Source organism: Schistocerca americana, chromosome 7 (genome assembly GCF_021461395.2).
Source record: "Schistocerca americana isolate TAMUIC-IGC-003095 chromosome 7, iqSchAmer2.1, whole genome shotgun sequence".
Lineage (NCBI taxonomy): Eukaryota > Metazoa > Arthropoda > Insecta > Orthoptera > Acrididae > Schistocerca > Schistocerca americana.
This window is the reverse complement of record NC_060125.1, coordinates 318450325-318467339: the sequence shown is the minus strand read 5'-3', so window position 1 is coordinate 318467339 and position 17015 is coordinate 318450325. Positions and strand designations below refer to the sequence as shown.

The following is a 17015-nucleotide window of genomic DNA, read 5'->3' as shown; positions in this document are numbered from 1 at the left end:
TACCCTTTCAGTGGTACATGGTCGCTTCCAGCACCGTATGGTACTTTCACTTCCTGAGTACATGTATTGGTACTAAAGAAAGTCTAATGTCCCCGGGAAGCGCCAGCGAATATATTGTTCCGAACAAAAGTTGTTCCCAATGTCACGATTTTTATTACAGCTAGATGTTTGCTGCAAAGCTTTGAAACACTCTGTACAACTCTGTACAACTACTGCCACAGTTGACACGAACGAGACTAACGTTCCCTTCTCGCCACCGATTAAAAGAACAATGCCTCCTTAGTGGCGTATGTATGTAAACATGGAAGCTCGCGATATCTGAGACAGACAATGCTCTGAAGAAGTTGATTTGACACTGTCCAGTCCAACGTAAACAACAATCCAAATATATATAGCAAAAATGTCAACACTAACCGAACATATTGTCACGTGTCAGGAACATAGTTTCTAGTTATGTCTTTTGTTGACGAACATGGAATGTTTCTTTATTTCGTGTTTACTACAACATCAGTTATACACGGTGTGTCAGAAATTGGTAAGTGTTTAAGGAAATGGTGAGAACGATCATTCGAACACAAGTATACCGAAATGGGCTCCAAAATACATGCCTTTACTCTTGATTACTAAACACCCGTAACATTTACGACAGGAGTATGGTATAAAACAGGAAATTTTGTACATACTTTGGTACCTAACTTAGCACTGGCGCTTTAATAACTGTTATTACCTAATACATAGCCTATAAATTATGATTTCGTCTAAATGAAATGTCAGTAGTAAAAAATTTTTACGATAGTTAAGTAGCATTGTAAAATTCCTCCCCCCCTTTAGTGTTCTACGGTTTTGAGCCATCAGCATTTCTTCGTCTTTGATACTGTGAAACAGATATCTTCCACCACATGCTCTTTGCTTCCATATATTGTGAGCTGGTACTAAGGATCAAGCTAGCAGAAAAATGAAGGAAACATGGGCTCTAATATGCATACCTTAAAAACTTGTTCTACTTCGCTAATGGGGAACATCTCTTCTACTGAAGAAGTGCTCATAGCTCTTGAAGTATGCATTTCCACTAGAGGAAGCTGTCGAAATTAGACTTAGCGATAATAACTTTAACAGAGACAACGGCTATGCACGTAGCAACACCTGGGAGATTGCACCGGATAAAGAAAAATCGCAGAGGATAACTTCCGCCACTTCACCTCCTGATTCAAGGGATGGCGCTGCAAGCAACGCTGGATAGAAACTATATCTATGGAAGTAGAGGGCACCACTTCACTACGCGCCATATCGCCGTTGCTATGACGTACTCCCGCCAATCAGAAGCCGTCCTCCGCATATAAAATGGGAGCCTCGCTAGTTTACGACAGTCAGTTTTAGCCCTAACGACGACCATGGAGGTAGTGGTCGAAAGCTTGAAGTTTTATCCTGAATTGACGTGGCATGTACACCGAGAGATTTTTATACTAGAAATACGTCGCGACAGACTTCGTAGCCAATTTTACTAGAGCTGGTTTCCATATTTCTGGACGGTACTACACCCAAAATATGCAAAGCAAAGGGCTTGAGGAGAGATTTGTTTCACAGTACTGAAGATGAAGAAGTGTTCATAGCTCTTAAGATAATGCATTTTGAGCTCACGTTTACTACACTTCTATGCTTCGAATCATCGTTTCTGTCATACCTCTGAATACTGACGTTGCACTGCCAAGGTGGAAAATGGAATTATGTTTCAGTAGTGGCAAGCAGTTTATCAGCGATATCTTCAAGTTGAGAAATGGTACCCGTGTTTAAATTTTCATCTTGGTCAAATGTTTATGACATTAGCGCCGGCACCCTGTTGTACATGCGGGGCGCCTCTGAGTTAGAAGCAGACCACGCTGCTGCTCACAGCCCCATTTGTCTGCGTTGTGTGGTGGCAGAGGGCTGCGAGTTTCATGCTGATGAGGGCGCGCCGAGGTGCTCATTTCTTATGCTGGCCGCCGCCACGAGGGACTTCTTTCTCACCTCGTCCTAGCCCCCCTGTGTGGGCGCGCGGACAGCTCCTCTGTGGGCCGTCACATTAACCAGCTCCGTGGGCCGGCGCCGGCCTGCGCATGAAAATAACGGACGCAAGTTCCTTGTGGAATTTTAAGAGCGTAGTGATTCATATGTGGATCGTAAAAGTCACTGACGAAGTTACACTCGCACACTGATTGCGTAAGAACGGCTCGTCCGTGTAACTGGAAAAAAATATCGTACCTTAACAATGTAAATCAGCTCGGTCATAAATTTTCATTACAAGCACCAATTCTTATCTCCCGCTTAAGCTTTCGGTAAAGATAATCCATCCCAAATGTATCATGAAATTATTGCCTTATATTTAGGTTCAAATGACTCTGAGCACTATGGAACTCAACTTCTGTGGTCATTAGTCCCCTGTAACTTAGAACTAGTTAAACCTAACTAACCTAAGTACATCACACACATCCATGCCCGAGGCAGGATTCGAACCTGCGACCGTAGCGGTCACGCGGTTCCAGACAGCAGCGCCTAGAACCGCACGGCCACTTCAGCCGGCTTATATTTAGGTCTTGGTATGATCATCAACCGTTTTTCCTTTCTCAAATGACATTTTCACTACACATCTCACCTTCTCGACTGTATGGGACATCTCTGAAAAGACGATTATTGATAGTATGACGATTACATGTTTCATTTTATGACTGTACTGTCTCTTTTTCGTTGATTCCCGGCTTCCAATTAACGTTTTATGTCCAAGACATTACCTCCTCAGTTGTGTTATTTATCGCGATATTAAGTAGTACAGTAATCTTCACGCTCCTGCGATGAACACTAAGATTAATCAAGAATCCGTTAGTTATAACGCTCTCAAGAAAGCTGAATTGATGAGGAAGGCATTATCGTAGCACTACTCACCATTTTTTTTCCTTTTTGTTTTCTTTTTGTACTGGTGGTCGAAATGGGTTCGAGGTACCCACTACTTACGAATAGTAATGTAGATCCTGGAGATCCTGGTACATGTCGAATGCAAGGATGCTATCTTTTGTATTTTATTGAGATAGTTGTTACTTCGACACTCAGAATTACCTTTACAAGTATCTGAAGATGTCATTTTCTGATTCCGATGAAGATAATGCAGTGAATAACACAGTTGGGAAGTGGGACGTAGGTTATTATCTACGCATCGTGTTAGGAGTAATTCACAATATACGCGCTCCAGTCACATTATTGTGATCACCTGTCAAATCCTCAGTAACCACCACTTGCAACGGGGACTTGCAGGAAGAGAAGCTGGTGGTTCTGGAACCTATCTATAGGGACGCGGATCCATGGCGACTCCACTGCCACGGCCAGCTAGGATTCGCGGTTGAGGATCCACGATACAAACATCCCGACCGAGGTAGTCCCACTGATTCTCGATTGGATTTAAATCCAAAGAGTCTGGTGGCCTGGAGGTCACGGTAAACTGATCCGAGCCCTCTTCTGACCAAGGACGTACACTGGGAGCTTGTGACACGTTACGATGTCCTGCTGGTAAATGCTATCGTGCCGGGAAAAAACAGAATGCATGTAGGGGCGGATACAGCCCCAAGGATAGATGAATTTGTGTGTTCATCCACTATTCCTTCCAGAATTACGAGATGAACCAGGTAATGCCACTAAAATGTTTCCCGGACGATAACGCTCCCTCCTCAGGTGTAGATCCTTCCGACGATTGTTGCACGGCCGTACATGCCAACGGCCATCAGTCTAATGGAACATAAACGTGATTCACCGGAAGAGACCACCTGTCGCCACTCAGTGGACGTTCACCTGTGGTACTGGGCTGCAAATTACAGCGGTGGTCGCCGATGAGCAGCAGTAACCTTGGGTGCACGAACCAGGTTCCTGCTGCAAGAGGTCCATGTGCAGCAGTGTTCGCTGAGCGGTCGTTGAGAAGACATTGTTGTAGCCTCTTGGTTCAGTGGCTCAACAGCTGCATATGCATTTGCCGTTACATACCCACGCAGCTGTGATTTATCAATGTTGTCTACAGCCCGTGGTGCACCACAGCTGGCTAGGTGCGTCATATGCATGCACGTCCTATTTTCAACATGGCGGCACCCAAACGCTTACAAACTTTCGAAATCTTGAACATGGCTGCGAAACAGCAGCTGTGTAAATCTGAACAGGGTGAGAAATCAACAAACCACTTCCAAATAAAGATTTGTTAGCCCTTGACCATGGTTTCGACATTTGTAAAAATATCTTCTTCAGGAGTAGTGACCTTAGAAAACATGGTGGCACAGTAGATTAGATGAAGCCGAGCGGCTCTTGTCATAAACAAAATCGATAAAACAAGAATTATTACAGGCCATGTTTTTATATAGCGCCAGATTACATATATCGCTCTTCAGAATGATTACTCATAAGTAAATGCCCACAGGTAAAGTCTCTTGTCAACACAAACTTGTATCCTATGACACCTATTACAAGTCTACGTTGGAAAGAGCCTCTATTGTGGGAACTTACTTATGAGCATTCATTCTAAAGTGCGATATATGTAATGTGGTGCTATCTAAAGCCATGGCTTGCAATAATTCTTGTTTTATCAATTTTGTTTATGACAAGAGACGCTCGGCTTCATCTAATCCGTTGTGCCCTCATGTAATGTAATAAGGCCACTATTTCTGAAGAAGATATTTTTACAAATATGGAAAGCATGGTCAGAGGCTAGTAAATCTTTATTGGCTATTAGTTGGTTGATTTTTAAACCTCTTCACTTAAGACTTTGCTATTTCCGAAATGTTTCCACCCTTTCTCGATGCCAATGAGCATCGCGTTTTGGTCGTCAGATAAACAGCTCCTTTTCCACATTACGGCAATTATGCACCGCTTTTTCCGCGTCCTCCAGACATGCTTTACATATACTCCACTGCGAATCTTACCACCTACGTCTGTGAGTGGTTATTGCATATACACGTCGAACATAGACGGTGTTCACAATAATGTGACTGGAACGTATATAATCTTATTGTAAAACACTAAATTTAATGAATTTTATAAAATAAATGACTTTTAGGCTTCACCTTAGGCACTGTTTCATATTGTAAGAACTTTAGTTGCATCGCACTTTGGTATCAATTGTGTAGTGATCATGTGTTAAGACCACATTTTGGGAAGCCACATAGTGTATAGGAGAGCTAGAACCCCCTGGAAGTGATGGGATTTGGCATGGTTTTCAGCTAGAGATGCTAATTTATATGACCTATGGAAATAGCTCGTGTTCTATCCTGATTAGTTACCGACAGGTGACATACCAATGGACAAATAGGTAAATCAAATATTTTTTAGTAAAAGGCTACATTTTCAGTGGTAGTAACTGTGGTGTCACCGCCAGACACCACACTTGCTAGGTGGTAGCCTATAAATCGGCCGCGGTCCATTAGTATACGTCGGACCCGCGTGTCGCCACTGTCAGTGATTGCAGACCGAGCGCCACCACACGGCAGGTCTAGAGAGACTTACTAGCACTCACCCAGTTGTACAGCCGACTTATCCAGAGATGGATCACTGACAACTACGCTCTCATTTGCCGAGACGATAGTTAGCATAGCCTTCAGCTACGTCATTTGCTACGACCTAGCAAGGCGGCATAGCATTTGATATTAAGATTATAACATGTACCGTCAAGAGCAATGTACACCAATTGTGGATTAAAGTTAAGTATTATATCAACTACGTACTTTATTTGCTACTATTAATTCCCTTAACTGTTACAGACCTCGAGCCAATCAGCGTGTAATTAAACGCGTGCATTTCGGCCTCCTCTAGCTCTTCTGCCAACACTTCAGTAACAAATATTAATCTCACTGTAGAAAAGCGATATCATTTAGTAAAATTGTAAAACACATAAAAACCAGGTATTGTCTTCGTCAGATGAATTTTATTCTTAAAACCTCTTTATTTTACAAAACCTTTTTGGACATGATGTTTGCAGTTATAATTCCATCACCGTTTGTCTCTTGTACAAACACGTCAATGAATATGCGGACTCGTGAGGAAGCCACTATAAATATCCATTTGAAAAAAATAGGTTCTGGAAACTACAAACTTGTGCTTTGAAGCGTCCGATCATGTGCGTTATTACTGGACATAGCGAAGAATATGTTGTCGAAATAATTTACCTGAAGCCTAAAATATACTGAAAGCGTCTGAAACTGATAAACAATAACTTTTGTACTGTACCTGCGTAATAACTGTTCTCAAAGCAATTGCATGAAAGTTGAGCATGCGGCTTACCTACAGTCCGTCCAGGATCACCACATGGCGTCTTCTGAACTATTTACATCAACGTGTATGACCGAAATCGTGCGACACACTACACTTGCATAAGGACTCTAACAACTGCAACGGCTTTCGTGAAGGTTAGCTGAACAGAGTGTCAATAGATGGAGCCCTCTAGATTGTTTTAATAAAAACGTATTCAAATAAAATTTTCTTAACGAAAATTGTACTTTTAAATTATTTACGTATTTTTCATAATTAGTGGCGAACTAAATCATGAAAATGAGACCACAATGATTAATTTTGGTCACGTAAAAAGGGAGATATGGCGTACCGAGAGAAAACCACCGTTGACAGATAATATATATGAACACGTTTATCAACATAAAGGACAAATAAAGTGATTGGGTTCAAAAAATGTTCAAACGTGTGTGAAATCTTACAGACTTAACTGCTAAGGTCATCAGTCCCTAAACCTACACACTGTTTAACCTAAATTATCCGTAGGACAAACACACACACCCATGCCCGATGGAGGACTCGAACCTCCGTCGGGACCAGCCGCACAGTCAATGACTACAGCGCCCCTGACCGCTCGGCTAATCTCGCGCGGCTGTGATTGCGTTCTCCAGGCACATGAAAATAGTACAGATAGCGAAAAATTTGTGTCATTCTGTCTGATAACTGATCTGTTGGTACAGGGTGACCATTATTGAACTATAAGAAATAAAATCTTCATAACTTCTGAACGGTTGCGTTAGGACATTCAAATTGCACGGTTGGACGCGAGGCATGATGGGAATTAGTATGTGCATGTGCACCTGCCTTGTTGTTGTATGCCATGGCACAAGAAATTCGCGTGGAATGGTGCATTTGGGGGACTCTTCACCCTCAAGTGGTGACTGTGTGGCGTGTAATGTCCAGTTAGAATATGATTGGTGCGATATTCCTTGATGGCACGGTGACTACCGAATGGTGCGCGAAGGTTTTGGAAGATGATTTCATCCCCATTATGCAAAGTGCCCCTGATTTCGACAAGATGTGGTTAATGCGAGGCGCAGCTCGACCCCACCAAACTAGAAGAGTGGTGTCGGTGGAGGAGCACTTTGGGGACCGCGTTCTGACTCCCAGCGTACCCAGAGTCCACTAGTATGGGCTCGATTGGCTGCCATACTCTCCGGATCTCAACACATGGGACTCCTTTTTGTGGGGCTTTATTAAAGACAAGGTGTACAGCAATAACCCCAAAACCACAGCTGAGCTGAAAAAGCTATTCAAGAGGTCATCGACCACATCGATGTTCCGACACTTCAGCGAGTCGTGCAGAATTTGACTATTCATCTGCGCCACATCATCGCCAACGATGGCAGGCATATGAAACATGTCATATCCAAAATCCGAAAATCTGTAGTGACGTTTACATGTTCAATAAAGAGTTTGCTCGCCGTAGTTTGTAATTAATTTATGTTGTTTCCATGTAGTTCAATAATCGTCACCCTGCAGTTATTTCTTTCAGAAGTCATTTTGAAAAATTCATTGTATTTGCATGACACAAGGAATAAAAAGACAATAATATGACCATTGTGTTAATCACAATCTCAAAGTCATTCTCCTGAATGCTGGTTGTTGACTTGAGACAAAATTAACATTGGCGTTTGGCTGCTTCCCTTAGTAGTGTAGTAGATTTAATTAATATTTAAGAACTGGTCTGTAAGTGGCGTTGGCAATAATAAATTTAGCTGAATTTCACAGCTTCTACCCATGCACAAATTCACAAGGGATCCATCAGCAGTCAACCAAGTGCCTATCATCAAAAATGTCCAACACTGCAAAATTTGCTATGGGGTGGCCTATACCTGACTGGCAGCTTAATTTCTCCATCTTATCACTCGTATAATTTGTTTATGACTTTCAGTGCTGTTGTACATCATCTTCGTTTTGCAAGCTAAAGAAAACACAGGCGTATGAAGAATGCCAGTGCACCGAAAATTACTGCAAAAATCCATGGCTCGTTGAGTAACATATTTTGAGAACAGCCCTCAATCGGCGACTGGTTTGTTCTATTATCACTACTAAAAATGTCCCTGCAGGCGACCAGGCGCATGCAGCAGCGCTTCTGGTTGTCTGGAGTGTAGCAGTATGGAGAAACACTTTCGTAGACTGCCTGCAGACACTTTGAGGATATGTCATATGAATATATTTCAGATTGAATGACTGCTTATTAAGTAAACTGGTGACTAACAATACACCGTCATTAAAGAATTCAACAAAAATTGTAGTCATAAAAATCTCGTTATTTAAACATAATGTCATGAAGAAGCCAGTAAAACAGGTTGTATGTTCTTCCGTGTTTCGGTTTTATTTCTTTCAGAAATGCCCCTTTGATCTAGAGAAGGTGGCTAACTTGAGGAAAATTCTGTTGACAAAATGTTACACTTTGCGAATTGTCTCGCCGATATGTATTCTAAACTCGCGTGTTCTAATGGGTCGCAAGTAAGATAAAATGCTCGCTTGAAAATTTAAGTCCCCTAAATACTGTAATTTTCACAGGAAGTTCTTTACCAAGTTATCATTTAAATATGTGTGAAGATTTTGTTTAATGGGAAAATCTCAGTGGCGAACAGCGATCAGGCAGACCATGAATGATCTCAGGAGGCTTGTTAAAAACGTGGACGAAAAGATATGCGACGACGGGTGGTTCACAGTTTCAGCTTTCGCATTGGAATTTCCGAATGTGAGTCGAAGAACTTTTTACAAAGTTGTCTGCAAATCTAGCAATTTAGCAGTTAATCACTCACTGTTGATAAAAACAGGCGGTCGTTGTCTATGACTTAGGAGAACGAAAGCTTCGAGGATTTTATGACGAATTTTTATGGAAGCTTTATAGAAAAATAGTGAAACATGTAACAGATTAAACAAAATAGTTTTTTTAAAATTGTGTGATTTATGTTTTATAACAAATCTTACCTTACTTTCCGAATAATCCTCCTAGTATATATTTTAACTTCACGGTTTATTATTGTTGCACTAATAGATTATACACTGTATAGCGCATGAGAATATGGATATACTCATACATTACTGACGTCTTGAGTCAAGTTAGATAACTAGTAACCTGGTGCGCCTTTCTTCTCCTATTTTAGGAAATTATTTCCGATATTTAACGTATAGCGCTATACATTTTGCGTGAATAAGGAACAGTAGCATTAGATAATCAAGCAGTAATATTATTTTTGGCAAGGTATTTTCCGCTTCACTTTCTTTTTAATCCATTTTTATTTTCCTACTGGTTCAGTTGCATAGCGTAGTGATCGATTACTGTCGAGGCGTTTTATTCCCAATACATTCGACTAGGAATATTTAACAGAATACAGACCGCATATAAGGTTATCTTTGCTTTTCTGCAGGTGAGACTATCGAGGCAACATCCCATGACGACGTAACGATGCTGTTCAGTGACATCGTTGGTTTCACCTCCATCTGCTCTGGGGCCACGCCTATCATGGTCATCAACATGCTGCAGAGTCTGTACTCGCAGTTCGACGTGTTCTGCGGACAGCTGGACGTTTACAAGGTATCCACTCAATCAAAATGCCATCTTTGTAGATGCCGTTTCTCTTATTGACATAAAGAGACATTTCGTTGAAGACTAAAATAGGTTGGATAGCATGCATTCTCAGAAAATGAAAAAACAAATCGATTCACGTTCTAAAATGTTCTCTGCAGCTTCAGCATCATAAATCCATTTAGTCACCTATGCTTCAATTGCCGTTTCAAATACCCGTCCGTGTGGTCGAGCGCGTTATGGTGCTTTTACACCTGTGCGGTTTGCAGCTAGTCGCCGTGTGGCTATGCTTGTCCCGTATGAAGGGTCTGTTGTGTTGGCAGAAGAGCCAACACCGTCATACTAGAGGAGGCCGAGAAGGCACGCGTTTAGCTCACGCAGGCTGGCGTGAGGAGGGAAGGACTATACTGACGTGAGGTCTGGAACATGACAATGAATTAGAATTCAGAAAGCGGACATAATTAGTTTGGTACGTAACTGTAATCCATTAATGATGAACGTCGCTCTTGACGGTACATAATTCACAATATTATCTGTTCAGTATACATTGTTATAGTAACTGAATATGGCGCCTGGCTAGGTCGTAGCATGTGACGTAGCTGAAGGCTATGCTAAACTGTCGTCTCTGCAATTGAGAGCGTCTGTAGCCAGTGAACCATCGCTAGCAAAGTCGGCTGTACAACTGGGGCGAGGGCTAGGAAGTCTCTCTAGACTAGACCAGCCCGTGTGGCGGCGCTCGGTCTGCAATCACTGACAGTGGCGACACGCGGGTCCGACGTGTACTAACGGACCGCGGCCGATTTAAAGGCTACCACCTAGCAAGTGTGGTGTCTGGCGGTGACCACAGGGTCAATGAATGATATATTTAGGTTCGGTCTGTTAGTAATATAGTAATAGTACCTGCTAAAATGGGAATTCAAAGAAGAAGAAGAAGGGCTGTAATAGCAACAGAACAAACAAATTATGGTGTTTGGTCTAGTGCTATACTTTCTGATAGTATATTGATTGCTGTTGTAATAAAGTTTACTGCACCAAGAACAGATGAAACAAAGACGCCCAGTGTGAACACAGGTGTCAATGGAGTCACTCGCACGCTTATGTTGCGGACGAGCCATGCACCTACATACATTTCTCTTCTTGTATGTGGGACAAGCACTGTCAAAAGGTAACTTGCCGCAAGGGGCACAGGTGCAAAAGCGCCATAAAAAGCGTGCTTACGGGAAGAGGAGATGCGCGGCTCGTTTCGAACCTGCTCGCGGATTAATGACGGGTGTCGGTGTGTCGGACTTGCCGGCGAGCCTGGACATCATTCTTAGATGGTTTTACAAACCTTACTACAAGGTTGTGATACGTGATTGAAGCGATTTCACAGATTTGTTGTAGCTATAGTACTGACATTCTGTCACAAAACTTTGTATCCACATGGAGAAATTCAAAAGAGATTTTGTGACGTTTTACCAGTTTTCCATATGTGCAGCCCTACTAATTCAGCAAATATAAAGCCGATAATCAAGTTCTTCCCACTTTCGGCAAAGCATGTCCCTATAAATTTATCAAGTTCTGCTGGCGCGTGCTCGCATTTTTGGTACCGATTGGTTATAATTGTTTATAATTAAATTGATACCACCCACAAAAGTCCAGAGAGGGCTCGAATTATCGTATGGCAGCAAAATTTGGTAGATATGTTTATGTGTTAATGTGGAACATATTTACTCTGGAAGCAAATTAGATGGTTTGCAAGAAACATGTACATATGTTTCCATATGTAACGGATTAGGAATGTGTCCCGGACAGAGACGATGAAACAAATTAGAAATGTATAACGCTGATTTTAACCAGCGCTTACATAGTTTTTCGAGTACGAGCACAAGAGGTGTCGATGAGATGTTGCTCCTGTATAACGTAATCACCAACTGCTCGCAGCAGGTTCGGTGGGATGTGAGCAACGTTTTCCTGCATACCGATTTTCAGATCAGGACGTAGAGGCTGAATATCTCCCTGGTGAAAGTGTACCTTAAGACATCTCCAGAGTCGAGAGTCACATGGTAGCAGATCAGATCTTGCAGGCCATGCGTCTGGGAAACGGCTGGCCATAACACTTTCGTGGAAGCCTGCATGAAGCAAATCTTACACTAGCCGAGAAACATGACTTGTTGCTGAATCTTGCGTAAAAACTGTTGTTTCCTGCTGTATAAGAGGTCTCGATAACGTACAGACCTCATGGTCCACCTACCTCGCCTTCAAAGAAGAACGGACAGAGAATGCAAGTGTTTGTGAATCCACACCACGCAGTCACTTACGGTAAGTGCAATAGCACACACCGTTTAACATTACACCAAATTCGGCAGTGTGTCTGTGTGTCCACTGCACCCTGTACTATAAAATGTACCTCATCACGTTCATCAACTTCTATCCGTACCAAAAACCAACATGCAAATTCAGAACGTTGCTCCAAATCTTCTTTAAACCATTTAATGATATCGGGCCTAGCACTCTAACGGCTGCCGTTCACATGAAATAGTTTCGCTAACTGCGCAGTGTGTCTCTTCTGGACAGCCGTACTGTCGTATATCCTTCTCAGATGACAGCGTGGATGTCATACCGTCATATAAACAGTGTACAGAGGCAGATTTGCACGTGGTGGCCAAAATTGGAACTAATTTTTTCCCCGCGTATATCGGTTCGGCATTGACGCATTATTGCATATACCAAGTTTCGCTTCCATACGATAATTACAGACCACACTGGACCTACATGAGCAGTTGCACTTTAATTGCAATTATCCGGTGCATGCATTCACAAACTTACAGGTATAGTTACAAGGAATGGGCCACCAATCGGATGTGGCCTTACAGAAGAAACTTCCAGGTACGAGCCTAAAGCAATTTAGGAAACCAAGGGAAACCGAAATCAGGAAGACTGGATATGGCTTAGAGGCTCTTTCTATCTGAATAGAAGGGCTGTCACTAAACAGAGGTGCAATCGCTATCGCATCGTCCATAGTGAACAATGCAGTATTCTTAATACTGTTTTGTGACGAAGTTCTTGTGAATATAAAAAATAGCAGTGCTACACTTACTTCCGATTCGAGAACATGTTTCCACAAAGATGATGTATCAGTTGTTGCACCCCATCCTCCACAAAGATGATGTATCGTTTGTTGCACCCCATTCTCCCAACTCCTTTAACCCGTGTAAGTTTTTGATACTTATTATGATACATCCTGTATAAAAACTTTGTGCTGGAACATATCTGCCTCCAGTGGCTGCTTGGGTCGTTTTGCCCTTAAAGCAGTCCTGGCTTCACTGTTAAATTTTTCCTCAACGCGGCATTAATCACAATGTCAGCTAGCTGACATTAAGGCTGTGATGTATGGTTTACGTTTTGAGCATCCCAACTCCCTATTTCCGTCTGTGACCCAGCTTTCGTCCACAATGACCTCAGAAACTCAATAACATACTAATATTATCCATTGCCATACTTTGGTGTTAGGCTTTCCACTTCTTGCACTGTGTAGTAAGTCTTCGCTTAACAAGTACATTTTTAATGCATTTTTGAAAAATGAGGTTCTTTCATCGAACTCCTTGATGTAACATAAATTATTGTACGAGTTATGGCTGGTTGGAAGAAGCTCTTTATTTTTTCAGCGTAAATGTAACTTCATATTGCGTCATGTTTGTGGTCACTATATTAGTTGTTTGTACAGTGATTACCGAAGTTTTCGGATGTACCAATTTAATAACTAGGAAATGTATATTTATGGCGTGGTTAAATCTCCCAGAATCTTTTTGACAGGTCTTTACATCGAGCCAGATTGATAGTTTTCTTTATTACTTATGTCGTCTTCGTTTCTCCTAGTGTAATCGAACGGCTGCAGCAAGTGGCCAGAGTTAGGCACTGCATACGGCAAGCGGCGCACTTTTTGCAGGTGGAGACGATTGGCGACGCATACTGCGTGGCAGGCGGGCTGCACAAGCAGTCGGACACGCATGCCCAGCAGATCGCGTGGATGGCGCTACGCATGATCGAGACGTGTGCCAACCACGTCACACACGACGGCCGGCCTATCCGGGTGAGTCGCCAGACCCCACAACTCCAGGTCTCACTCTGTTGACCCTCCGAAACTCCTTAAACCGGTGATTTCCAACATTTCTGAGGACATCACACCTGTGCGCTATGAGATAGTAACCACTACCACTCAAACTACGAAATGATTAGTAAAGGAGACGGCAGTGATTAACAACTTTAATTTATACATTGAGGAGTCAAAAATCAAGGGGTAACAATATGCACATGCACAGGCGGCAGTGCATTACTGATGCTGTCATTTACAGTACGGTGATTCGTATGAAAAGATGCCGAAAATGGGGCCGTACAACGGAAATTAAAAGACTGGACACGGTATGGTACTTGGAGTCAGACGAATGGGGGAAGTTGCAAGGGAATTTAACGTATCGAGATGCACAGTGCCAATACAGATTGCCAAATTTCAGACATTATCTCTCAGCACGCACAACGCAATGGCCAGTGACCTTCAAGTAACGGCCTAGATCAGCGGCATTTGCCTGCATTTGTCGGTGCTAACAAACAAGCAACACTGCAGAAAATCAATGTGTGACCTACGATTAACGTAGCACAGTGCGGCGAAATGAGCTATGGCAGCAGACGACCGACTCTAGCGTCTTTGCTAACAACACGACATGGGTTACATAGCCTTTTCGGTGCTCGTGACTGTATTGGTTGGATCAAATGGCTGGTTCAAATGGCTCTGACCACTATGGGTCTTAACATTTGAGGTCATCAGTCCCTAGAACTTAGAACTACTTAAACCTAACTAACCTAAGGACGTCACACACATCCATGCCCGAAGCAGGATTCGAACCTGCGACCGTAGCGGTCACGCGGTTCCAGACTGAAGCGCCTAGATTGGTTGGATCCTAGACTTCTGGGAGACCTTGGTCTGGTCGGATGAGTTCTTATTTTAGTTAGTAAGAGCTGATGCTAGGGTTAAAATGTTGGGCAAACTTCACGAAGCAGTGGACTCAAGATGTCAACAAGGCACTGTGCAGGCTGGTGGTGGCTCAATAACTGTGTGAGGTATGTGCACAGGGAATGGATTAGACCTTCTGGTCCAACTGAATGTATCATATATATTGTTATGTTCGGCTACACGGAGACCATTGTCAGACATTCATGGACTTCATGTTCCGAAAGAACGATGGAAGTATTATGGATGACAATGCGCCATGTCACAGGGTCACAACGTTCGCGACTGGTTTGAACAACGTTCTGGACAATTCGAGCGAATGATTTGACCATTCCAATTGTCCGACATGATTTCCATCGAACATAATAGAGCGGTCATTTCGTGCAAAAAATTAGGCACCGGCAACACTTTCTCAAACATGGACTGCTATAGAGGCAGCATTACTCAGTATGTCAGCAAGGGACTTCCAACGACTTTCGGAGACCATCCCACGTCGAGTTGTTACACTACCACAGGAAAAAAGAGGTCCTACACGATGTTTGGACGTGTCCCATGACTTTTCTCATCTTTGTGTAGAATAAAGAAGCAATTCTCTGTGCATCACAAATGCTACCTTCAGTTTCTTCTCAGAAAAAGAAATTAACTACTTAGATTGTGGGTAGAAACTTGTTGAAAACAGCGCTCCCTCTGAACCGTTCCCCTCCACAGCGACACCTGCTTTGTCTTCACCACGCACTCACATATATAAACTTAATCAAGTCAAAATGTGTGCTCTACACCTTCTTCTGAATTGACACAGATTACTATATTTTAGGCTGCCAATGCTTTGGCTGACCACGCCACTCATAAAATAAGAATAATAATAGTTGTAGCGTTAGTAATGACACCATATTAATAATAACAGTGTGTAGTAGGCACTCTGTAGTTCCTGTTGTGCTGTCAGTTCGTTTATTTGTTGCTAAGAGATTAATAAAGCAATTTATGGTCCACAGCAGTGCAGTCGATGGAATTTTCTTGAGATATGAAACATATGAGACATGTCTCAATTTAACCATCATTGGTTGAGTTAAAAAGCATAAGGTCTCTAAGTAGCGGGTGGACTATGTGAGATGGGTTTTGTTTATACATTAGTTTCACATGCTGAAACCTACAGCATGTTGCATCACGAATTTATGCCAGCATTTGAAAAAAACGTAATTATTGGCAACTTACACAATCAGAATTATTAACCTAATATAGAGTGTTAATAGTTATGATCTTTTAAGAACAATTTAGTTTCGTAAACGAAAGACAATTGGATCCTTTAAATACAGGAAGACAGAAATGATATCTGCCTTTATGTTGGATCCTGTAACTCCAAATCACATATTCTGCAACGATCGCTGAAAGTGCTGAGGTTACTGTACATGTTCTCTGACTTCACGTACGGTCAGACTGAAGCAGCTTTCGTCTTGGAAAACTAAGGATTGAAATGTTTCTTTGAAACTTTATTCAGGTCATAGAGCAAGCTCTATGACTTTACTCATCTACTTTTATTCGTTGTGACAAGATTATGGCGATTTTGCCCTCTTTTATGCCTAATCAGGCGGTTTGTATATTTAACGACTTTGTTACACAAAAGGTAACATTCAACATGGGATACAGTAGTCAGAAGAAACTGTACAGTAAATAGAGAAAGCAGTAGTAGCTGTCGTAGAAAAAGCAGAGTTTATATTACACTGCCTGACAATAAATCAGAAGCAGCTCAAATCGTTGGGGAGGGGGGGTGGACGTCAAAAAATTAAATAGAAATTAATAGGTTCAGAGTGTTTTTGATCTCATTTCTGTGATTACAACATAAAGTCTACGTCACAAACAACTTTACAGTGTGAGTTCACTTACCCGCAAGTTGAACCGCTGAGGTCTAAATATATGCACTGTTTCGACTCGGAAGGGTGTCATAATGACATTGTATTCACGATGACACTGTATCATCAATTGAAGCAAACTGGACCACAACTGTTGCAACTGGACACTGGACACTGGAACGGAGCTAACGTACGAAATGGTCTCACATACTTCATATCGGCGACAGACCTGTCCATGGGAGCAAGATCACGCAGACACTTCATAGAGAGACGGCCATTTGTCGAAGAGCATTCTCCTGTAGAGAAATAGCCGCAGAACTCTATTGAATGTGCGGTAACACATGAAGAC

General features: G+C 42.3%; 1 protein-coding gene across 1 annotated transcript in view; it reads left to right on the top strand.

Annotated features, from left to right (window-relative positions):
- The window catches only part of LOC124622908 (head-specific guanylate cyclase-like), a gene marked incomplete at its 5' end in the record, with an annotated part of 502892 nt that overhangs the window by 471370 nt on the left and 14507 nt on the right, over positions 1-17015 (top strand). Inside the window, 2 exons of the mRNA XM_047148698.1 lie at positions 9675-9841; positions 13761-13904. Coding sequence (XP_047004654.1) covers positions 9675-9841; positions 13761-13904 — 311 coding nt within the window. The remainder of the gene's footprint in view (positions 1-9674; positions 9842-13760; positions 13905-17015) is intronic.